We start from the raw sequence: 23,608 nt of genomic DNA on the forward strand, positions 1-23,608 counted from the left end.
GTTTCCTTATATAGGACATTTTTGACCAATCTGTATAATCTGACCCAATCTGTATAATATGATTGAACTTGACTTTGTTAAGTGCCTTGAGATGACATGTTTCATGATTTGGCGCTATATAAATAAAATTGAATTGAATTGAATTGAATAGTTTTGGTCATAAAAAAGACTTATAAAAATAAGGATTATATTGTGTTTAGATGGTTGTAGTAACATGGATTAAGTAACAGCAACAGTCTTGACTAATTTCTCTATTTTATTAATATCTAATTTGATAACATTAACAGTATTTAAAAAATCTTTTTTATTATATCAAAATAATCCAGCCGCTGTTTCAAAAAGCCCTTCTCCGTGAAAAGTTCCTGCTCAGCAGACCAGTTCCCGGTCAGTGTCTCTATCTGACCAGCAGGGGGCGCCACAACATCAGAGACAGGAACAAACTGCTGTGCTCCAACAGTCCGCAGCTTTCACAAATCTTTTCCACGCCAGAATAGATTTGTAACTAAAAAGTGATTTATTTTCTGGTGTCAAAAAAAATCCTTTGAAGACAATGAATGTTTAAAAAATATCACCTTTTTAAACATTCATTGCTATTTTTTCCAAAACCAACATTTGTCTCACCTAAAGTTTTATTTATTTATTTCTAATCTAGTTGAATTAATAATAATAATAATAATAATAATAATAATAATAATAATAATAATAATAATTATTATTATTATTATTATTATTATTATTATTATTATTATTGTTATTATTATTTATTTCCTTTTCATTTATTTTCTTTTTATTTAATTGTTACTATTTTGAATATTATATGGCCTCTGTCTCAATAGCGCCTACATTTTATTCTTCTGCGTTTATCTATTTTATCGGTTGTATTGTTCTTGTCAGGTCACCTTTGTGAAAGAGGTTTTGAGCTCTGTGGCTCTTTTATTTGGTTAAATAAAAGTTTAATTTAAAAAATGTTTTAATAAAATAAATTTGCCAGAGTTGTTTAATGACGTTCAGCAGTTATTAGTGTCCAGAATTCAACACTCATTCAATACTGATGACCAATTAAACAAAATAAATGTAAATGCATGTGTATTTATTGTCCACATTTATAGAAATTATGACTTATGTAAAGACAAAAGCTTATTTATTTATTTATTTATAAGAAACATTTGAATCATTTTCGTTTTGAGTGATTGGAAACAGAATCTGGCCTCAAAATTACGTTAGAATCCAAAATATGCTTTTAAACTGTATTAAGTGAGAATTTATCGTAAATCTGGTTCTTTAGTGCTGAAATGATTCAGTGTTGCACAAGGTTTGCAGGATTTAACTACTTTAATGTTATTTTTTTATTCCCAGTTCATGTCTCCTTATGTCCTGTGTTGCGCCTCTATGTGTCGCGCCTCTATGCGTCGCGCCTCTATGTAGGTCAAACAGACATTCCTCTCGTAAGGGTTCTGGTATTCTAAACCTCCCACGGATGACGTTTTTGCCCAGTTTCTCTCTTTCTTATTGTTGAATCATGTCCTCTGACCTCAACTAAGACAGTGAGGCCTGCAGAGTATTAGCTGTTGTCTCCTGCTGGGTTCTCCTGCCTGTCCTGGGAAGGTTCTCCACTGTTCTATGTGGTTCTCAGGGTGGAGTCCCCAAGCCTTAGAAGTGGCTTTGCAACCCTTTCCAGATTGATAGATGTCTTTGTTCCTCATCTGTTCTAGATTTCCTTTAGTTCGAGACATGATTTGTTGCTTATTCAGGTCTGTCAGTATGGGGTAAGATCACTATCATTAAAAACATATGTGTAGGTGTCTGAATATGAATAAAAATTTAAGATTTGTATTTGTTTCTTGTTGTAAACTCATACATACGTGACATCAGATGTTTCCTGTGTGAGTATGCGAGTAACAAAGTTACGAATACAAGTTACAACTTTGCAACATTACAAGTATGAAACACACAAATTTGCGAGTACAAATCTACAATCCCTGGTGAAACTGTTACACTCCTTACCAGCTGGTGGCGGTAATGACATCGATATCAGATGTTTCACCAGTGAGAATACAGGTTCTGTTTTCTTCGTCTTCTTCTTCTCGTTTAATAGTGGTTGGTGAACAACTTTCAGGTGCATTGCCACCGCCAACTATAAGGCGTGAAACAGTTCCATCAGGGGCTGTAGGGTCATAAATTTGGAATTTGTACTTGTATGCATAGTTGCAAAGTTAATCATTTCTAAACTTGTATTCTTACAAATTAAACAGGTGTCACATGTATGAGTTGAGGAACAAATTCAAATCCTAAGGTTATTCACGTTTATTGACTTACATTAACAAATTCAGACACCTGCGCATACGTTTATGTTTTTTTTTTTTTTTTCCCCAGTGTCCTGTCTAGCAATGTGGCAATAAGAATTGATGTCTTAATGCCAAATAGAGCTCGACAGATTTTACTTTCACAAGTGGAGCAAACAGCTTTCGCCATAATGCTCTGCTTGATTTGTGCATGTAAATAGCTTTATTGTGATTCCTGCAGGGAAAATTTCAAATTATATGGACACTACAATGGGAAAGTAGGAGAGTAAAAGAAAAACAAGAAGAGAAAAAAAAAAAAAAGAAAGAAGAGGTCAAAGAAAGAAGAGATAAAGGGAAGAGAATGATAAAACGTCCTCTGTCTGCTCCATCACCTGGAAAGAGACACATACGTATATGTTGACAGTTATGTTACGCCGTATATTAGCCCACTTTGGGTTGTCATGTTGTGTAGGTGTGGCATCCACACCCTAAAGGATGTGGTTAGACTCAGGATTTAGCAACAGTGGCAACCACTCCCTTTCACGTTTGTCCAGGTTGGTTTTGACGGATTTCTATAATATTATAATATGAGAACATATTTTTTACTGACTCAAGCTGTCTGTGTCTGATATTACAACCGGTTAATGTTGATTAGGATGATTAGTTGATAGCATGTGGAAGTAGGTTTGGTCATCTACTTCTGAAGACAGTCTCTCTAGATCCCTTAAGCTAATTCATCAGTAAGCTACAGATCTTTTTAACATACATGGTGTATATATATATATATATATATATATATATATATATATATATATATATAGTTTTTATTATCTCAGACAATCCTGTATCTTAGCTGCGTGAAAGAATAAAGGAGAAGCGTCAGTAAATTCAGATTGAATTTATTTGCATTAACACAGCTACACTCCATTCATTACCAGAACAAAAGGAGCCCAAAGGTACAGGGGTACAGCATGAAATAATCCAGTAACTTTAGCTCATATGCGCCACCGCATAATTTCTGCACCTGTGAATATTTGTATAAATCCACTTTATTGCAACAAAAGGTGAATTCCAGCAAAATCAAATAGTGCACGATCCCAAAAGTGGTCAAGCTTAAAGTATATCACATCTGTTTCATTCAACACAGACAGTAAACAAGAACAAGGCAGATTGTTTTCAGCAAATAGAGACATAAGGAATGATTAACATTTTTAGATCTTCGGAGCGTCACATAAAATATCCCCTGAAAGTCGCTAAAGGCCAGAGGGCGAGGAGTGCATCACATGGTTGCCGCGGTACATCAGAACCCGATCCATTCACAGCAGCCTTTCAACGAGGGTCGAGCGCGTCATGCCCGGGTAAACAGGAAGAGCTGCGAGAAACATGCCGCATTCACCCAAAACACCACCCTATAGCACCCCCTCCCCCAAAAGACAAAGCAAGAAAATTCATCAAAGCTCTTTAGAGTGAGCCGCCATCACCGTCCGCTGCTCTCATTTCCCCTCGCAGTACGTTTTGTAATTGCTGCAGGCCGTCTGCAAATCCTTAATGAAGCCCGGGACCCCGCTCTGGAGAGGGAAAAACAAAAAAAAAAAAACACACACACATTAGTCAGGGAGATGAGCCAAAGAGACCCACCTAGGAGGGGCAGCAGAAAGGGGAGCCACTGACGTCAGTCTGCAGCACATCAGTAAACAAAAACCAAGGAGGACCATGCAGCCAGGGGAGGGACAGGGAGCTCCCATGGGTCCGTTAATCCCAGGTCAGCAGTACACATTCAATATCTGAACATGCATGCTTAAGGGATTTGGGAGGTGCACGTAGGGAACAAAATTCCTCGTTATTGTCATGAAAAGTTGAATTCCTTCTGCATGATGGAGAGCCGGATGAAGCCAAGTTAAAAAACTGCTGGAAATATCACAATTTTAGTTAAAGTTAGTTGGCACAAAAATACACGTGGCTTCCTTACCTCCATTTGGTGCTTTTTAACACATACCTTTCTGGGCCCATTTTAGCAGGTAAACTAGATATTGGTGGTTTCTAAGCCTTTTTATGCTCTTCTATTTTTACGTCTCCAACATACAGTCGTCTTTAGTTAGGTTTAAGTGGTAAAACATTGTAGACATCGACGGTATGATAGGGGCGTAAAGTGTTTAACTGGGGAAAGACGGCACAGTCCGTTGCATACAACCAGACGAAGAACAAGTTAGTCAAATATAATCTCTTAACGTGAAGAGATTAGGACACCACCTAAAGCACCTCACACCAAAGCAATGCAAGCCCGGCTGTTCACCATGATGTAACGAAGTTTGATTAATTGTTTTTTAACAGCAGTCTGAAAAAGTTTAGGCAGATCTTCAGCTGCAGTGAAGAAGTAGAGGTGGAGGTATGGGAAGCCAAAGGGGTCCAAATTCATGTGCTTTGTAGTGCCTGGTGATGTCTAATAAAACCAGACACTACTCACATCCCCACCTGGTGTTGCAAACAGTGCCATGCCACCTAAATGGTGACTAAATGCAGGAGACATGTCTCTCAATACGGGAGTTAAATCTTTTTGTTTGACAAATACCCAGTTGGACACTGATAGGTTCAACTCGGATGAATACTTTAGATTTTTTTTAGCATTTTAAAACAAAGTAAAAGCTTAGCAACAGATTGCGCCTTGTTGTACATAACCTGCTGTTTTAGACCCACGTTGGTCTGTTTAAGGTTTATTTTCAGTGAAAAAGTGAAGCGTTTGGCTTCATTTTCTGGTTTACTGCACTGATTGGTTCAGATACTTTTGTTCATTACAAACCATCTCTGTCTGAAAAAAAGATGATCATATTTTCTGTTTTAAAGAAACTGAACAGAGAAAGGTCACACTGACTAGCACAGAGGAAAACATAAAAGCATCTCAAAGGCCAGACAGACCTGACAGGAATGTCTTCTGTGACTTTGAAACGTCTTCCAGAAGAATTATCATAAGAGTTACAGAAAAATAACATAGCTTTGAACTGTCTTTTTTTTTTTTTAAACAAAAGAGCTTTTTTGCAAATATATGTATTCTATAAGAACAAATGCTTTTTGCCTAAAGTTTGACTAACAAAATAAGTGATAACTGCCTTATTGGTCTTAATTAATCAGGTTTTCTCAAACACTTTTTCTTGTTTTTTTTCCTCTATTTTGTTGATCTCGCCCCATTCCTATTACTCCCACGCACAAGGAAACATTCCCAGATAAGGCCGTAGCTGACAGGTGTGCTGAAACAGGAGCATTCTTCCTTTAAAATTTCATTATTTCTTTGTGCACGGTTATTTTATGACAGTTTGTAAACCTTCCTGTTGGATGACTTTGCTCAGATCATATTAAACATGACTGCACTCACCTTCGCTGCCCAGTTCACCAGCCAGGTAGGAATCATGCCGCCGGGGTTGTCAAAGTAGTGCATGAACACTGAAACACAGCAGAAGATTAGCTCTCGAATAGGCAAGGCAAGTTTATTTGTAAAACACATTCCAGTAACAAGAAAATTCAAAGTGCTGAACATGAACAGAACAGAACAAAGAAAAGAAAACATTACAGAGGAATAGTAGCAGCAGGTCAAGATAAGTTGGACTACAAACTAAATCTAATAAAGTTTCAGTGAACTACAATCGTTTAAATTGAACATTAACGTTCAAAGGCAACTCGAAACTAATAGTTTTTTAACCTTAATTTAAAGGAACTGAGGGTTTCAGCATTTTTTCAGTCGTCTGGGAGTTTGTTCCAGATAAGTGGAGCATAAAAACTAAATGCTGCTTCTCCATGTTTGGTTCTGGTTCTGCAGAGTAGGCTGGAATAGGGCTGGACAATATAGACAAAAAGTATATTGATAAAATAGAAATCAGATTGATCGATATTGATAATTATCAACAAATTCAATCTATATTTTAAGTGCAGTCTGGGCCATTTTATTCTGTTGCTTAGCGACCTATTTTTAGATACAGGTACACACAAACACTGAATTGAAACTCAAACCTTTATTCCACCAACTTTTTACCAAAACTGCAAGTTTTAAAAAAAAAAAAGAAAAGAAAAACAGAACATGTGCTTTCTGAACTCTCTGACGGGAACCAGCTTGGTTCCTGGGTCTGCGTTTGTGATTGGTTGGGAGGATATAGTGATGGTAATATTAAACTTCATGACTAGAATGCAAAAGGAAGGAAAACTGTTATTCTATTGAACCTTTTTATTGACCCTTTTTTTCTATCATCAATATACATTTATCGATCGATATATATTGATACTGAATTATCGTTCAGCCCTACGCTGGAACCAGGAGAGACTCAAGGGCTTCAACTACAGACTGACTCACTGATGTTCGGAAAATTTAAGAAATCAAGGGTGGGAAAGCGTAAAATTGACAATAAGAATATTCAAACACAACCTTTGAGATACAAAATAGAGCTGAAAGTTTAGCAAAACATAGCAAATTCACTTGGGCTGAACCAATACTTCAAAATACAATTTTCACCGCTTTTCAGAGCAGAAGTGGGTAGTAACTAGTTACATTTACTCAGTTACATTTACTTGAGTAGCGTTTTCAACTAAATTTACTTTTAGGAGTAGTTTTACTGCACTGTACTTTGAATTTTTACTTAAGTAATATCATTAAGAAGTATGGCTACTCTTACTTGAGTAAAATTTCTGGCTACTCTACCCACCGTGAGTAACTACAGTTAAGAACAGACTTGGTTATCCAAAAATGCAACAGAAAGACACAGATGTTACGTTTATGTTAAAGTGGGATGTCTTCATGTACACTAGCTTTGTTTTAATGTTATTTTCTATCTGCTGAGCTCATTGAGCCATTTGGAGGACGAGTAGACATGGGAAGTATTTAGCATTGTTCTAACTTACTGTACAGTATATACATTAACTGATAAGTATTGCTACTCAGTACTTGAGTAGCCTTCCTACCGAATACTTTTTTACTCACGAGTAATATTTTTGGTTGGCTACTTTTTACTTTTACTTGAGTAAAAATACTTAAGTTGAAGTAGTGCTACTCTTACTTGAGTCTATTTTTTTGTCTGGCCATCTCTGTTCAAGAGGCAAAATAAAAATAAGAAAAAAGAAATTAAAGAATTACATTAAACAACTAAAACAGATTTAGCATTACAGCTATTGCTTAAGCTAAAGCTAACCGAGTCTAGCTGAGCGCTGATCTCAAACTTTACAGCCTTGGGACCAAAAACAATGATTCGTCTTTCCTCAATTAGGCTGGAGGAAATTCTAGCCATCAACTAATGGTGTTATACATTTGACATAAATATAATTTAGACAAGCAAATGTGTTTTAAGAGATGGTATCCTCTCAGAAACTCTACAAAAATTAAAATCTATGATAAAATTGAATAGAAGTGCCCCGAAAACAGAGCCTTGAACCACCACCTCTGCTCTTAATTAGCCAATCAGTCACCTCGCGTGCCATTGGCTCCATCGCTCTCCATGGCAACACTCTGCTTGTAGTCGTTCACCCTCAGCACGCCTTTCTTCTCCGCACATGAAGTCTGCGGTGAGCTTCTGGCCAGGATCACCCAGATCTTTCGGCCGTCCACGTCCAGGTCTCTCCGCTCTCTCACGTACACATACTGACGTTTGAGCGGTTAGGGAATAAGATGCCATAAAATGAACCCGATTGTAAAACGGCAACGAAAGACGCTTGCTTTTACGAGACGAAAGGATACATCTCTGTTTGAGAGAGGAAACGGGTATTTCACTTCCCAGTAGATCGCTCTGTCTCCACCGAAGTCCTTCTCATCCAGCTCTGAAGGAACAAAGATGAGAAAAAGATCAATAACACAGCAGTCCCGCCCTAGAAACCTGATTCGTGTAATAATAATCATCAGAATAATAATGTGACTACAGCAGGTTTACACTGACGGATAGATTTTGTTTGCAAACACTGGTCAAGAGAATTACTCCATTAAAGCTGCAGCCACGGTGTGAAGCTTGATTCTTTACTTAGCCAGTCTTGGTCTTTTTTACTGTACTTTTTGCTGTTTTCAATACATACAAATTTCCCGAATGCTCCTGAAGTCTCACCTATACACATTTATTTCAATTATTTTCTGAGTTTTTGCATTTTGAACCTCCCCGACCCTACTGCCAGATTGTAACGGCGAGGAATTAGAGCGCCCAGGCTGCCATCCTCGCCTGCCAGCTGCCCAGTACTCAGGTGGATCTGGCGTCTGATCAGGATTCCTCCTCCCTTGGAAGTCCTTCAGGCACGTCGCCCTGGTAGGAAACACCGTGTCAGACCCAGAACATGAGGGACAGTACATCCACAATGGCAGAGAAATGCCTCGTGATGCCCCAGAATGATGAATGGGGTTTCCCTCCTGGACCTGATATCCTGATATTTGGAAGATGCTGGTGGGACAGAGTTTGCATGTTGTTTTATTAAACTATCATACTGTTTTTTTTTCTGCTCCATGCTCTTTCTCTTGCGTCATCAGGAGTTCCATGTCCGCCCATCCCATTTAATTTATTTTCTACTTCTGTTTAGCATGTTTCCATTTGGGAAAAAGGTCCTGGTGTGAGGAAAAGGACTTTTCAACAAGCCTGGGTCTTTGGTTAATGAGCAGTTAGGAGATGACTTTACGAATCTATATATTTTATACCCTTAATTTATTTCTAAGTAGTTTTAAGATGTTTATAGGCGAGAAAGTACACCTCCAAACTTCATTTGCGCAGCCAGTTCGTCATGTTTAAGAGCCGGTTTTGAATCTATTTTCGTCTTTTTTCGTCGTTGGGAACTCCAGACCTCCGCTGTCGGGCTGGACTCGGCGGGGAGCTGATGTGGGGAAACCAGCGTTTGGTGGCCAGTCTGGGATTACCCACCGACTGGATCCGTTCGTCACGCCTGAAAGTGAATATAAAACGTTTGCCAAGTTTGTGTCTCTAAGAACCAGACATAGAATGTGGAAAATCTTCGCCGGATGTTTTCAACAAATTAAGTTAATTATAAACGTTTTATGCCACAGTTCTGTAAGGCTGATATTTAATGGAGTACTAATGGAGTACTAATGATTAAACGGAGGACTTTAATTTTCCTTGAACACAGAAAATCCATTTCCCAAAGACTGACTTTTCGTGTAAACATAAGCTGGTGGACTCCGAACTGTTACTGTTTACAAACCATGAACCACGTCTGAAGAAAAGAAAGGGTAAAGGAAACTTCAGCTTTCTGTACACACATGCTGTAATTACTAACCTAAATCAGATTAACGGATTTAGCGAGGCTTTCTCAAATTTTTCACTGAAAGCTACTGAGTTTTGTCGTGCAGGGTCGTTGATTGAACCTCTGCGGCAACGCCGGCTCTCTGGTTTCCTGCAGTGGCAGGAGAGGAGAAGAAGCAGATCAGTGCAGGAAAAAACCCTGCAGAAATAATTTCACTGCGCACAAAAGTCCACGGTTTTGCTCCTCTGGTCCCTCTCACCATGGCTGAGGCAACAACGTCCTCACAAAGCTCTAAACCTGAACTCCTTGAGGCAAATTGGAGCAGATCACAGTCTCATCTCCCCTAACCGTAACGGATCTTCTGCTGCTAAACATCATTTATTGGACTCAAACCTCCAGAAAAAAAAAAAAAAACATAGAACAAGACAGACGCCATCTCAATCAGAACTAAATTTATAATTTCCACAAACCTACTAGGGGCAAAAATATCAACTTTACAAATAAAACAAATAAATTATACAACCAACCCCTGCTATCACTGTAGAATGGCCAAAAGCTGTCCGACAAGAATGCAGAAAACAGAACAAATTTAATTATCTCAAATATGTCCAACAATACACACCCACTGGGAATGGTTGAGTTTGGACGTAATTTAAGACACAATGATGGACGACCCGTGTGTGTGTGTGTGTGTACTACATCTGAGTGAGAACATATTTTTTCATGTTTTACCACCAAAGTGAGTTCATTCAAGTAAAAAGAGGCTAAGTTCAGGACTAAGATGTAAATTAGGCATAAATTAGGGTTAGGGTGGGTTTGGGTATACACTGGTAAAGGTTAGGTTTAGGTTTAGGGTAAGGCCATAGAAAGGATAGAAAATTAATGGAAGTCAAGGCACTGTCCCCACTTTGTATTTTTAACACGGATGTATGAGGTATCTGCCGTCATCCGGCTGTCGGGCGCTCCAGCAACTGACAGATCCACTGTTGCAGCCGTTTAGGCCTCCTGCTCCCAATTCCAATCAAATCAGCTCCACACAAATCCAACCATCCAGCCTCGTCGCTGGTCTCCAGGTCAACCAAACTACGTCAGAATTAGGGCTGTACGATTTGCCAAAAATCTAAATCGCAATATATTTCAACCATAACTGCGATTTAACTTCGACGTTTCTCTGCATTAACCACAAGCAACAAAAATGGCCTGTAGATGAAGATGTTTGTAAACGAGGACTATTTAAAGCAAGACATTTTACTGTTTTTATTAATCAGAATATTAATATTGAATAGAGAACAGCTTGTTGAGTTGGACATCAATCCTTGTTGAACATAATGTGCAACCAACAAACATTATTAGTATTAAACAGTTTGACCGCTACTTAGTGCTGTGGTGAGCACATTACCAACATCTAAAGAAGCGTCTGATCCATTAATTGTTATATAGCCAATAATTGCAGAAATTGGAAATTTGTACCTGCAACTACAGGCTACAGCTACAACGTGTTACCTGCTTGTTACTGCATATGTGCTTGAAGGCCAAATCAGAAAAATGCTGAGCTATGTAAAGTCAAGAACGACTGTTATATTATGATTTCTAAAACAATGAAGACGTTTTTTTTTTAGAGACGTCGGGTGTGAACGTTTTTCCTTTACCTTTTACGTATCCATCCCAGTGTTTCCGATACGTCAAGTCCATGTAGACGTCTGCGCAGAGGTCAGGGATGCAGCCACCGAGCACACCAAAGACTTTGTACTCATAAAGTCCAGTGTCCTGCAAACAGCACAAGAACGTTCGGTGTTGCTACTGCGGGCCAAACACCAAAGTGACACAGTGAAAAACTAGTTGAGCTCATGTGGGAGCTCAACTAGTGGGAGACAGGCGGACTGTGTCTCTGCCTGAACCTGCTGCAGAGCGAGAGCGAGAGATCCCATTCAGAGACACCGCTGCATCCTAAATGACCGAAGGAGCAGTAGGAGCCATAAATGAAATGATAATTTGATGTTCGTTTGTCTGGGTTTAGAGTTAGGGCTGGACGATAATTCAATAACAATATATATCGATCGATAGACGTGTGGCGCGATAGAAAAAAATAGGGTCGATAAAAGTTCGATAGAAAGTTTTCCTTCCTGCCTTTTAGCCTATCATATTAGTTGATGCTACAGTCACTACTTCCTCTCGACCAATCGTAATCGCGGACCCAGGCACGCCGTCACAAAGCGCCGCCCTCTCAAACCACAACACAGAGCACGTGAATATGTCGCAGCAAGGAGCGGCGGAGAAAACGGTCCCAAACAGTTTCACTAGTTCACCAGCCTGACAGAAATAAACCAGTGATTTGTAAAACTTGCAAGGAACCGGTAAAAACAAAGTCTGGTAACGCAACCAACTTGTTTCATCATGTAAGCTGCTCACTCCCGCAGCAGCGCGAGCTCTGTCAGCCCCGCGCTGCTGTGGGGCTGACAGAGCTCGCGCTGCTGAGCGTCTTCTTGGGAATCTTCTGGACTTCTTCCATAACAAAACAGGTATAGCAGCTAAACTGGGCTCCCTTCTTTGTGATAAAATGAAAAAGCGTCCAAGCAGCGTAAGAACATCACGCATGCAGTAACGTGCTTCATAGTGATGGATATGCTGCTGCTGTCTGCAGCTGAAAAACCTGGCTTCAGCAACTAATTGCCACTCTTGATCCGCGATATAAAGTTCCGAGACGCAAGTTTTTCTCTAACAGCGCTCCCTAAATTGTGCAACTAGTGCAGGGAATCAGTGCAAAATGAGCTGCAATCTGCGTTCTTACACGCCACAACCTCGGACCTCAGCCGTGCGTCAGCCTCTCAATTATGAAACCTGAGAAGTAACTAGTGTACTATTCCCACCTAAATAGGCTATTTTATTTATTTATTTGGTATATTTATTTTGGTCATTTTACTGGTCACTTTAGTTTATTCTTTGTCATTATTTAATAACATAACTCAGATCAGCGCGCTCGGTTTCATTTGTCATTTTGTAGTTGGCAACTCGTCACTCAGTTAGGAAAACTCTCCAGAGAACTATTTGGGCATCATTAAAACTTCGTTCCGTTGCAGCCGCCCTCTTAACTGTTATGGTTACCGAAAAGCGCTGCTGCATTATGGGTAATTCTAGCGTTAATAGTGACGCATCGTAAGCTCCTGTATACTTTTTGGCCAGCGGTTAAACAGTCTGAGAGTGAAACACTTTGTTTTTTTTGGTTCTGGAAGGTAATAAATCAGCCTTTATTTGCAGCAGAGTGCATTTAAATACTTTTTTTTCCTATTAGCTAGGAAACCTATTTGGAGGCTTGAGATAGAAAAGACCAAGTACTCCCAAAGGAGGGCTGCATCCAAGTTTGTGAATGGAAAGTTGATTGGAAGGTAAAAATATGCGGTGCATGCAATTCATGCAAAGGGCCAAGTGTTGAGTGAGTAGACAGTAAAAGCAGAAATCATCAGTAGGCCCACATTTCTGTATAGAATACCTTATCATACCAACTAATGTATTTTTAAGTATAGATATGTTATATTTATCGACCCGATCTCGGCCTCCCCTGGTTCTTTTATCTGATAATGTGGTGTTTCTATTGTAGAATTCTGTAGTAATAAAACTGTAACTATATTTTACCATTTTTAATCTAAAAAGCAGAGGGATGTTTACAGCTTCAGTACTGGGTTCTCATAACAACACAACGCAACCGGTACCTGAGAGCCCCGTTAGTTATCTCACACAGACACATTAAATACCAAGCATGTGCTTATATAGGACATTTTTGACCAATCTGTATAATCTGACCCAATCTGTATAATATGATTGAACTTGATTTTGTAAAGTGCCTTGAGATGACATGTTTCATGATTTGGCGCTATATAAATAAAATTGAATTGAATTGAAAAATTGAACGTGTCCACCCATTCAGGGCGTTCCCAATATGATATTGGCGTTCCGTTTATCACATTAATGGAGAACTGCAGACGTCCTCGCTGACACATAACAGTCTTTCTGTCCAGTCTGAGTATGTCAGAGACTTTGCCTTCAGAGTCAGTTTATCTGTAATTTCCATGGCAACCAACTTTGCAGTAAAGTTTCTCTAATTTCAAAATCTCTTACAGATATAATAAAAAAATCAGGTTTTTTTTTCATGAAAAATTTGCTTCAAGTTTTCACAACAAAACCATACTAAAAGTACCTGTAATGTGTCTTAGATGTGCTTTCTTGTAACTAGGTTGGAAACAATCTGCTGTTTCTTTTTTTATTTTTACATGATGTTCCACATATCTCAGAGAAGAAAAATGGATCCACCCTCTTTATGCCCAAGTTTTATATTTTTCTTCATTTCATAACATAAAAATAGAAAGAATTTTTTATTTATTTATTTTTTAAACAGAAAAACATTTTCTAAAGGAGCTAATTATCAATATGTAAACAGGGTCATGCAACATGTTTGGCTCTTAAAGAAATTTAATCACTGGACAAAAGGCAGGAAAAGGCTCTTTGGACTGTAAAGCTTGCAGACTCCTAGGCTAGGGTCTGGCACCAAGAACCGGGTCTGGTACCAAGAACAGGTTCTGGTCAGGACCGTTTTTGATCTTTAACATTCATATTCAAAACATTCGGGTTTGTGAATATTAACAGCAGGTTCGCTGCAGTTTCCATCTAAACCAGATGCAGTTTAAGAACCAAGGGCCCTATTTAAAAACCCAAATTATAGGTCCAAAAAGATAGACTAAATTAGCCTTACTTGGCTTTAGAGAGAGATTGTTTGGACCATTCGGGCTCTCAGCCATCCTGAGAAACTAAATGATCAGTGAGTTTAATTGGAACTCAAATTGCGACTTTGCAAATGAAGGATTAAAGGTGTAAAACAACACAGATCAACCTTTAGACCAATAAATTTGATTACACACGGAGTAAACTCAGACACTTGTCCATAGTTAGTCTTCTTTCCCCACAGCCTGCTAATCCAGTCCTGAAAAACATTGAACCAGATTCCAGAGTCTCTCCAGGCCGCCCGTTTCTGACTCAAACCCGCTCTCTGGCGCTCCGTTTCCGGGTTGTTGCGCCTCTGGCCGCTGGGACGTCCCAGCTGGGCCGCTGGGTGTAAATAAAAACACCCGCAGATGTGATGATGTTCCAGGGCTGCCGGGCTGTGCGTTAATAACGCCGCAGCTACAGGTTCTGCGGGTTCTGCGGGTTCTGCAGAGGAACCAGCCCCCCCACAGACGCACTGTTTCCTACCTTGTCGTACAGCCGGTAGATCTTGACCCCCATGGTCTCAGTAAACAGCTCCCAGCCTCCGTCCAGCTGCGGCTCGTCCAGCTCCTTGCAGGCGCTGCGGAACTCCTCATCCGTGAACAGCAGCGACATGACGGCCAAAGCTCCTCTGACAGCGGCCGCCAGCTGAGCCGCAAGCCCGGAGACAGGCGCGCCGCTTCCGGCCTGGGCTGCCAGAATAAAAGGCCCCAGTAGGCTGGACGGGTTCCCGTTCAGAAAACCTGCTTTCACCGCCACTTTTGCTGTGATTTTATTAGAAATGTTACACAAGGCGAATAAGAAAGAAACATAGACCCAGAAATATGATTTTAATGCCGGCATTATACTATATTATATAGTTTTTCAGGGTATATGAGACCAGAATATAACAGGATTTCTGTGAAAGAAGTGTTCTCTGGCGACAAAAGATCTTTGCTAAAGAATCACAGTGGGCTGCATCCAAACATAGTAAAAAGTTAAGTGGAAGGAAAAAATGCAGTGGGAAAAAAAGAGCACAAGAAAGCCAGATTTTATATAAAACTGAGCCGTGTTTTTTTTTTTTTAGATGATATTTGGGAATCCTTGCTCTATAAATAAACTGCATTAAATCACCTTTGAATTGTATATAATTCATTTTGCCTCTGAACAGGTGTGCTGCATTCAAAATTTTTGAGTAAAAACTAAGGACTGTAATCTGGCTTTTAATGTGGTCGTTAGAGTAATGGCTTCTTCATTCCTGAGTGGCCTTTCAGCCCATGTTGGCATAGGTCTCGTTTATCTGAGGAAAATTCCACCCTTATAAATTCAGCAGCGTCTTCACCGGGCTTTTTATGGCTTTTGTTCTGGGGATGACATTTTACACTAAAGCCCGTTCATGTCTTGGAGACAGAACCCGTCTCTTCCTGAGCGGCTGGACTTCTCCAGGCTGTTCATACCTGGAAGCCACAGCTTGAACAGATATGGCCCTTCAGGCACGTGGATCTGGAATGAATCGGTTCTTGGAGGTCCGCTGTTCTCCTCCTGGTGTCTTGGCTGATTTATTTTGAAGTTTCAAAGATGTGACCCAAGGAAGCAGCGTGTTTTAGGCGTTGCCTTAAACTATATGAACAGGTTTTTCTAAACTTCACCCAAGTCTTGCGAAATAACCAATCCAAAGCTTTCAATGCCATGACATCAGCACCCGGGCTTCCCCAAATATCTTAAAGGCACAGTAACCTTAATGTATGTAAACTTTGTGTTTGAGGAAAGCAATGAGTAAAATCTGACATAAAAATGCTGATTTTTAGCCAGATTTAGTGTCAGGCAGTCTGACGTCCACGTTTCGATCAGAATCAACGACATCAGATCTTGTTTCGACGAGGTTCTGACTCGGTTGTGTGCGCCTTTCGTATGTTTTATTTTGAAAAGCCCAGCAGGAAGCGTCTCCCCTCCCTGATCACTGCAAACTTGACTCAGTCATCGATACTTGACTCGGTCCTCCTCGGTGAGGATGGCAGTCTGGCCCCCGGGCTTCATTACCGAGGACCCACCGCAGCCCGAACCGAACCAGGCAGAACAGGCTGGGATCCAAAGCAGATTTTTCCTGCAGCGGTTTGGACTCCTGCTGTGAGAATAACTCATGAGGTGACGACTCTTTCTAATTTAACCTTATTTCAGCTTAATTTATTATCCTTTAAATAATAACCAGTAACTAAAGATGAGCTGATTCCGCCTTCAGCAGCTTTTGTTCCCTTTTCTAGGATTTAATCGGAATATATGCAGCTGAATCTGGACTGTGTGTGTTAATTTATTTATTTAAGATTTATTTCTATAAGTCTGGATATGATCCGTTTATCTCGTAAAGAGCCTTCCTTTGCATTTGTCGTTAATTGCTGTATGAATAAAGTTAATTAAATTCTAAAGTGAAATAGTGCGCATGGGCGGACTATAGGTGTAAAGGAAACTTGAAACCCATCTGTTCTGATTTCAGGTCACTTCGGACCAGATTTGTTAAATTTCTTAGATAATGTCCGCTTTGATTTCATTAATTTTGCCTAAGTGGTCCTTCAAAAATAACACTTAGTTTGTTCTTAATTAACTCTAGATTTACTCTCTCTACAATTTTTATCAAGAAAAACAAAATAATTCAGTTCTGTTTTAATACAAACAAACAAAAAAGCCTGTTGGTTCCTCTGATAAGAAAAAGTCTGGCATTTCAGAGGCTTCTTTATGAGAACAACCTTTAATATTTTTGATGTTCTGGATTTTTTTTAATGCTTTGCATGAACAGATTGTGGAGAACGACTTGCATCCAAGGATCCTTCATGTTAATGCTGCTAAGATCCGAAGGTTAAACAGCCACAAAAACAAAACGCTTCTAATCTTTTTTATTTTATTTATACAATATTCACCTTTCCAGAAATTACTGGAGAACACAGAGGAAATGTAGTTATTGTTTTACAACTCATCTGCTAATAGTAACAACCCAAAAAATGAAGCTAAAGGTTTCAGGGCCACGAAGTGAAAAAAGCTCAGAAATTATGTTTTTAAATACTTGGTGCAGCACTTGATTTTGTTCCTGCTGAAGTATTTCTGTGTGACATGTTCGGATCCTGCTGAAAGACTCAGTTATGGGCCATTTTCAGTGGCCGTCAGGTTTTTATTTGAAGGCTCCTGATGTTTCACAGAGTTCATGATGCCACGCACTATAGTAACGTGGGCCCCAGGGCCCCGGGGCCTCCGGTATAGAGAAACAGGCCCACAGCATGACGCATTCTCTGCCAGACTTATCAAGCTTGAGGCGCTTCTCCTCATTTTCCTCCTCTGTTCCAAACCCCAGCCCCCCTGCAGTGTTTGTGTCTGTGTCCCATCCAAGCAAAGCTCACGATTCCCATTAAAGGTCCGGTAATGTTTAGTAAAACTCCACATGTTGATGTTTGTGATGGTAGGGAAGAAGCTGCTCGTCCTGATACTCAGTGAGGAGATCTTTAACTCTCTCTGCAGAAAATCGCCACAGAAACGTCTCAGATTGTTCACATTTTAACAACGATGTTTAAGGTAGTTTAAACCAGGTCTCGGTGCAGTTCTTCATTTGGGCCCCAGCTGACCTGCTGACCTAATCCAGATTCGACTTTCTCCAACCTCCAGAGAAGCTCAGCCTGTTCATTTAGCACTGTCTAGATGTTGGTACCAGCTCTGAGCCAGAGACGGCGGCTCGAGCTTAAGAACTCGGACTTGAGTCGTAAAAATAAAAGATCTGAGAATGAGACTTGAGTCTTGGTCCCGGTTTTTATCACCGGTAACGAAGACAGAAAGGAAGCCGGTCTGTGAGCTGAAGACTGCATTTCTTTTACTGTGAAAAGACAAGCTGGATCATCCGCCGGTGATGTTGGAGGATTATTATGGGATGTTAACGACTCACAACAACCCGTCCATGTTAGCTGTAGCTTTATTATAACGACCGCATTATCGTGTCTCCAACTGAACGCTGAATTAAATGACTTTGGATCATTTTAGAACAAAATAATCAGAACTTATTCTCACTCCTTAACTAGTTCCACCAGTACAAGGATGCTTCCAGCTAAAAATATCAAAATAAAAGCACTTCCTGTTCAGAATTTCAACACTAATTTATTCACTCCCTACAGTTTGTCTCGTTTATTATGTTATAAGTCATACCTTAAATTTGAGCATCTCTACTATCTACAATAAAGAATAAAAGGTTTTAGAAAACGGTCGCCAGCTGAAGCTTCTCCAGCTCAGAGTGAGGAGAAGAAATCCTCCAAACCTAATTTAGAGCGACATGAAGAACTCAGTCATTACCAAGAAAATTCAACACTAACAGGTTTTAATGTGCCGTTATGTTTCTTAGAGCATTAATGCCTATTCACATTTCTAAAGGGGTGAACATTGCACTTAGCTTTTTTTAAAAACAACATAAAGCAGCATTTAGCAGAATGGTGCGTTAAATGCTAAAGGATTAAAAGCTAAGTGTTAATGAATGATAACATATTTAAAGATCATTATTAAATGATCACGTTCAGCCCTCCTAACCCAGAGCCATGCACAGTTAGCGGGGACCTGGATGTCGAGGATTTGTTGGGAAAGTTTTATTTTCCGGTTTTAGAGACTAGAAACCTGACTTGGACTTGGACAAAACGACTCGTGGACATCTCTGGTATGAACAGGTTCTAACTCTGGCTTCTGTTAACATTCAGAGTTGTTCTCCTCACTGGTGTTCTTCAGGTTCTTGTTCACTTGTCAGAGAAACGTTCAGACCGAAATAACAAAGATGCAACAATGCTGTCTGAACACTTTTTTATTTGCTATGCTGGTGAAGTCTTCGTCCTGCATACTGTCTTACAGTGGATTTGCCCACATGCTGGAATGTCAAACCACCAAATCCAGAGGTGATGATACCCAGTAGAAGCTTAGCTTTGACCCAAAGATCAGCATCGAGCCTCCGGGTGGCCGTCCGGGGAGCAGCGATTCTGTTCTGGGGAGAGAAAGGTGAACCCCGGCAGCATCTGGCTGTGATGAAGTGGGGTTTTCCTCCCGGTCTTCGTCGCTCCCGCATCGGAATCGCAGCGTTGCGTTGGCAAAGCCTGCAGGCGGAGGAAGGAGGGGGACGTCCAAAGCTTCTTGCATGTCAGCGAGCGGCCCGTGTCCTGCGCTCTCCAGGGAATGTCTCAGCTCATGCTGGGCTGAGCGGACCTGCGTCATTCTCCCCTCAGTGGGTTAAGAGGCGGCCTGGATTGTGCAAAGAGGTTACATTGGTTTATTGAAGCGGCGTGTGGTCAGACGGGGCCCCGGGGAAATTGTGAAATATGATGTGGAAATCAAACCAGAAACATCTGCCTGGTCTCTTTTCTTTTGGTGTTGAGCAACTGAAGTTGACCTTTTTGACAATTTTTGGTTTGTTTACCGCTCGGTTTGCTTCTCCTCAGACGGGGAGACCCCGACGTGGTGAAGACGACGAGCCGTCTGTAGTTGGCGACGCAGAGCGGCCGCATCCGGATCCTTGCCATGCCAGAAGAACTTAATAAGGACGCGATGAAAACGCCGGCGAGCGCAGAGAAGCCCAAAGCCGCAGAGCGACCAGCGGCGGCCACGGCCGCGGTGAACATCCCCCTGGTCAACGAGGTCCAGCTGGCCGCAGCCACCGGCGGCACGGAGCTCTCCTGCTACCGCTGCACCGTGCCGTTCGGCGTGGTGGTCCTCATCGCCGGCATCGTGGTCACGGCGGTGGCGTACAGCTTCAACTCGCACGGCTCCACCATCTCCTACTTCGGGCTGGTGCTGCTATCGGCCGGACTGGTGCTGCTGGCGTCCAGCGCCGTCTGCTGGAAGGTGAGGCTGGAGCGGAAGAAGGAGAGGCGACGCGAGAGTCAGACTGCCCTGGTCACCAACCGGAGGGGCATTTTCACCTGAACACAAACCACCCCAGTGTCTCTGGGACGTAACCAGACATGGCTGCATTTCTGACCCGTAAAAAGCTCCGACAGCAGGCCTGGGACTGAAGGCTTTGAAGACGTGGTCACGGGGTTCATTTGTCAAGCTGACGACGAGCATCTGGAGTGCCGGGAACGCAGCCAGGAGGCATGCATCACAATTAAAATGAGTTAGCAGCGCGCACAGCGGTGGAGAGGAAGTCTCCCATTAAAGGCGCTGCCGCATGTGGCAGCTTTGATTGCGACAGGAAGGATTGCGGGGAAGAAAAACACCCAGGATGGAGGTCGGAAACGGGGAAATCCAGAATCATATCCAATCTTACAGGCCTGCTGTGGGAACAAGGCACACGACGCGGCGGAGCGGAGCGGAGGCCAGATCGGGACTATTTAACCTCTCATCTATGTTCTCCTCAAGCACTTTCATCCTCCACTTCCTGTTTCATGATAAACTTTATCTGCTATCAAATGTAATACCATATAAAGTTTGAACTTGCTTACTTTTGAAACATTTAAATGTAAAATGTTCGTGGTTCGTGTAAGCGATATAAATCTCACAGTTATTGCATGTATAACAAGACGAGTTTGAATAAAGTCACCGATACTCCACCATGGTGCAGGTTCCAGAGCAGACGGCTGGTTGGATGAAGGCTGAAGGGAAACACTAAACTGCGTATGCTGAATGTTTCGTTGCTTCCTGGTGAGCCGTTAGTCTCCTGGTGGGGTCATGTGATCACTAACCTATTTAGAGGAAACGTGACTGGTTGCTCTGACTTCTAAGACAGTTTATGAGCTGGAAGCTTTGTTTCTCAGTGCTGATTTGAATACAGTCTTCTCCACACCAGTGTCTGGCTGGTGTCATTTAACCTTAATTAACTAACCTTAATAAGTTTTTTATTATTATCTAGCTTTTGTTTTCATCTTTAATTTTATTTTGTTTTTTAAGGGTGCTAATTGGTTGAAAAACCTTTATTAATGCATGTTGTTTTCTTTGGCAAACAGCTGCTGTCAGCTAAATGAATCGGATTAACCTGAAATAAGGATCTGGTGTCCTAGCAGGATTTGTTTTAACAGTTGTTCAGTTGCATCCTTTATCTAAAGCCATATTTCGCAAGGAGGTTACAAAGAATCTAAATGTACAAAGTCCTCTATTGGGAAAAGGTAAAAGTAATTTTATATTCCCACATGGCAAATTGGAGAAGAAATCAGACAAGTGTCATTGCAAAAACTGAATGTTTCTAAATTGATTCTCCACATTTTGACTAATGAGTTGGGTTAAAAAAAAAAAAACTGAAGATTTTCAATTCAGAAGAAACTTCCAAACCAGAATTAACTCCCACAAAGCCTTGTGAGAATGTTTTGTGGTCTGATAAAATCAAAAGTTGGAGTTTGGGTCTGAACTGATGGTGTTATATTTGCCATGAAAACAAATCAAAGGCGACTTTATGGGCAAACCTGGTGGTGGCAGCATCATGCTTTCTTCAAAGTGAATGGACATTTGAACACTTTTGGATCAGTTTGGACCCAAAACGTCAGATGTCTGATGGAAAAGTGCAAATTATTTATTATTATGTAGCTGAAAAAAATGGAAAAAATTAGATAATTTGCTGACAAAAGCGCAGTCCTGGAGTAACACCAGATAGGCAGTGTTGTTCCATACCATAGCATCTTTATTTATAAAGCGCTTAAAAAAACGCCAACAGCTGACTCAAAGTGCTGTACATCACTACAATCTAAAACACATCCAATAAAAAAATAAAATAAAATAAAGAGATAATGCATTAAAACACTTAAAAAAAAACAACAAAAGCAAATTTAAAAGGAAAACTAATTCTCGGTAGTGGTAAAAGCCAAATAATAATAGTGGATTTTAAGGTGAAATTTAAAAGTGGGCAGTGAAGGAGCCTCTCTGTGCAGGGGCAGATTATTCCATAATTGAGGTGCAACAACAGAAAAGGCCCCGCCCCCTCTGAGCTTCCTCTTAGACCTCGACACCTCCTGGAGATGCAGCTCAGATACCGAGCGGAAGAATCGGCAGAATTCACACATATTTTGGTTCTCATGCAGAGCAGCGATGGGGGTGTAAATTATTGAGGGTCTAGCACGTGTCTTACCACAACTGGAGCCATTTTAAAATTATCCGGCGGTTGCAGGAGCATCCAAAGGTCAGTTAAAAGAGCATGAAACAGCCCGCCGGCCTCATGCGAACACACAATGTAACCAGGACTGCAGTCACGTGCTGCTAAGGCCTTACAGAGGACTATTAAACCCTATGAACTGTTTTACCTGCCAGGTGCTCCTGTAACTGCCTGTTAAGAATGTCGCTCCACCCCCAGGTTTCCCAGTGCTCCATAGATGCAACTCTTAACACCAATCTGAGCTTCTACAGTCCAAAAACCTCTGCTTCATGCGTGACGGTTTTCCCCAAACAGCCCATCCAGGCAAAAGAAAAGCCCAGCCACATTCTGTTTGGGTCCCAGCTGCTCTTATGATAATGAATAATATATAATCTATATTGTTGGAGGTGAAGCTTTTGGGCTCTGAGCCAATTCAGCAGCAGCTGTGTGGGTAAAAAAATGCCCCGTTGATGTCAGAGGAGGATAAGCAGACCGGCTCCAGGTGAAAGGAAGCCACCAGAGGCTCAACTAAGCACTCGCTACAGAGTTTTATCTCTGAACAAACCCAGAGGCAAGATGTGCTACAGTGGGAGACCAAACCCGGTGCCGCTCCTGTTGGCTAAGACGAGGAAACTGAGACTACTTTTCTCACAGAGTCACCAAAACCGAACAGTAAAGCTGGCGTCTGATCCACCACGCTGTGCCGACTGGTGGTGGTGGTGTCATGGTGTGGGGGAAAGTTTCTTGACCCATATTGGGTCTCTTAGTACCATTTGGGCTTTATTCACCCACCTGAGTATCGCTGCGGTCCATCTCCGTGCCCTTACCGGACCAGATGGCTGCATAGCGCACCGTGCCACCAAACTCAGATCATCTCACACGGGTTTCCAGAAGCATCACGAGTTCACTGAAACCACAGCGATCTCCACAGTCACCAGATCCCGGCCCAACAGAACACCCGGGGATTGTGGTGGGGGCAGGAGATTCTCGTCATGGACGTCCAGCCACCAAACCTGTCAGCTCCACATGAACCCGAGTCTCTCTGACTCCTGGTTGAATCTTCTAATTCAAGGATTAAAGCGTTGCTGGAGGTGAGTCTGTGCAGGATGAACCTCGGTAATATCTGACAATCCAACAATTCAAAAAGCACCAATTCAACCACAAAAACACTCAAGGTATCTTTCATCTAGAAAAAAACAGTCATTTGAGAAGAGAATATTAGAATCCACAAATCTATTACACTGCAAAAAGGGAACTAAAAACAAGTAAAGTTTTCTTGAAATGAATGTATTTGTCCTTGATTTGAGCATCTGAATGAGAT

General features: G+C 41.2%; 2 protein-coding genes across 2 annotated transcripts; one reads left to right on the plus strand and one right to left on the minus strand.

Annotated features, from left to right (window-relative positions):
* Positions 1-3,165: 3,165 nt before the first annotated feature.
* Positions 3,166-14,919, minus strand: LOC105932826 (phosphatidylcholine transfer protein). Its single transcript, XM_012872117.3, has 6 exons — positions 14,730-14,919; positions 11,138-11,255; positions 7,993-8,072; positions 7,725-7,896; positions 5,650-5,717; positions 3,166-3,850 (listed from the first exon to the last, which is right to left on the minus strand). The coding sequence occupies exons 1-6, from the start codon at positions 14,856-14,858 to the stop codon at positions 3,776-3,778; spliced, it is 642 nt and encodes a 213-aa protein (XP_012727571.1). The 5' UTR covers positions 14,859-14,919; the 3' UTR covers positions 3,166-3,775.
* Positions 14,920-16,219: 1,300 nt separating this feature from the next.
* On the plus strand, positions 16,220-20,839 carry tmem100a (transmembrane protein 100a). Its single transcript, XM_012872078.3, has 2 exons — positions 16,220-16,367; positions 19,670-20,839. Exon 2 carries the CDS (start codon positions 19,749-19,751, stop codon positions 20,151-20,153), a length of 405 nt encoding a protein of 134 aa, XP_012727532.2. The 5' UTR covers positions 16,220-16,367; positions 19,670-19,748; the 3' UTR covers positions 20,154-20,839.
* Positions 20,840-23,608: the final 2,769 nt, after the last annotated feature.

Source organism: Fundulus heteroclitus, chromosome 16, assembly GCF_011125445.2.
Source record: "Fundulus heteroclitus isolate FHET01 chromosome 16, MU-UCD_Fhet_4.1, whole genome shotgun sequence".
NCBI classification, from domain to species: Eukaryota; Metazoa; Chordata; class Actinopteri; order Cyprinodontiformes; family Fundulidae; genus Fundulus; species Fundulus heteroclitus.

What these genes read in the sequence shown, in the direction of transcription:
- tmem100a (XM_012872078.3), top strand. Translation starts at nt 19,749, where the DNA reads ATGCCAGAAGAACTTAATAAGGACGCGATGAAAACGCCGGCGAGCGCA.
- LOC105932826 (XM_012872117.3), bottom strand. Translation starts at nt 14,858, where the DNA reads ATGTCGCTGCTGTTCACGGATGAGGAGTTCCGCAGCGCCTGCAAGGAG. An exon ending in CTGGGATGGATACGTAAAAG is followed by an intron (nt 8,073 to 11,137) that starts GTAAAGGAAAAA and finishes TTGTTCCTTCAG; the next exon opens with AGCTGGATGAGAAGGACTTC. An exon ending in TGGTGAACTGGGCAGCGAAG is followed by an intron (nt 3,851 to 5,649) that starts GTGAGTGCAGTC and finishes TTCCCTCTCCAG; the next exon opens with AGCGGGGTCCCGGGCTTCAT.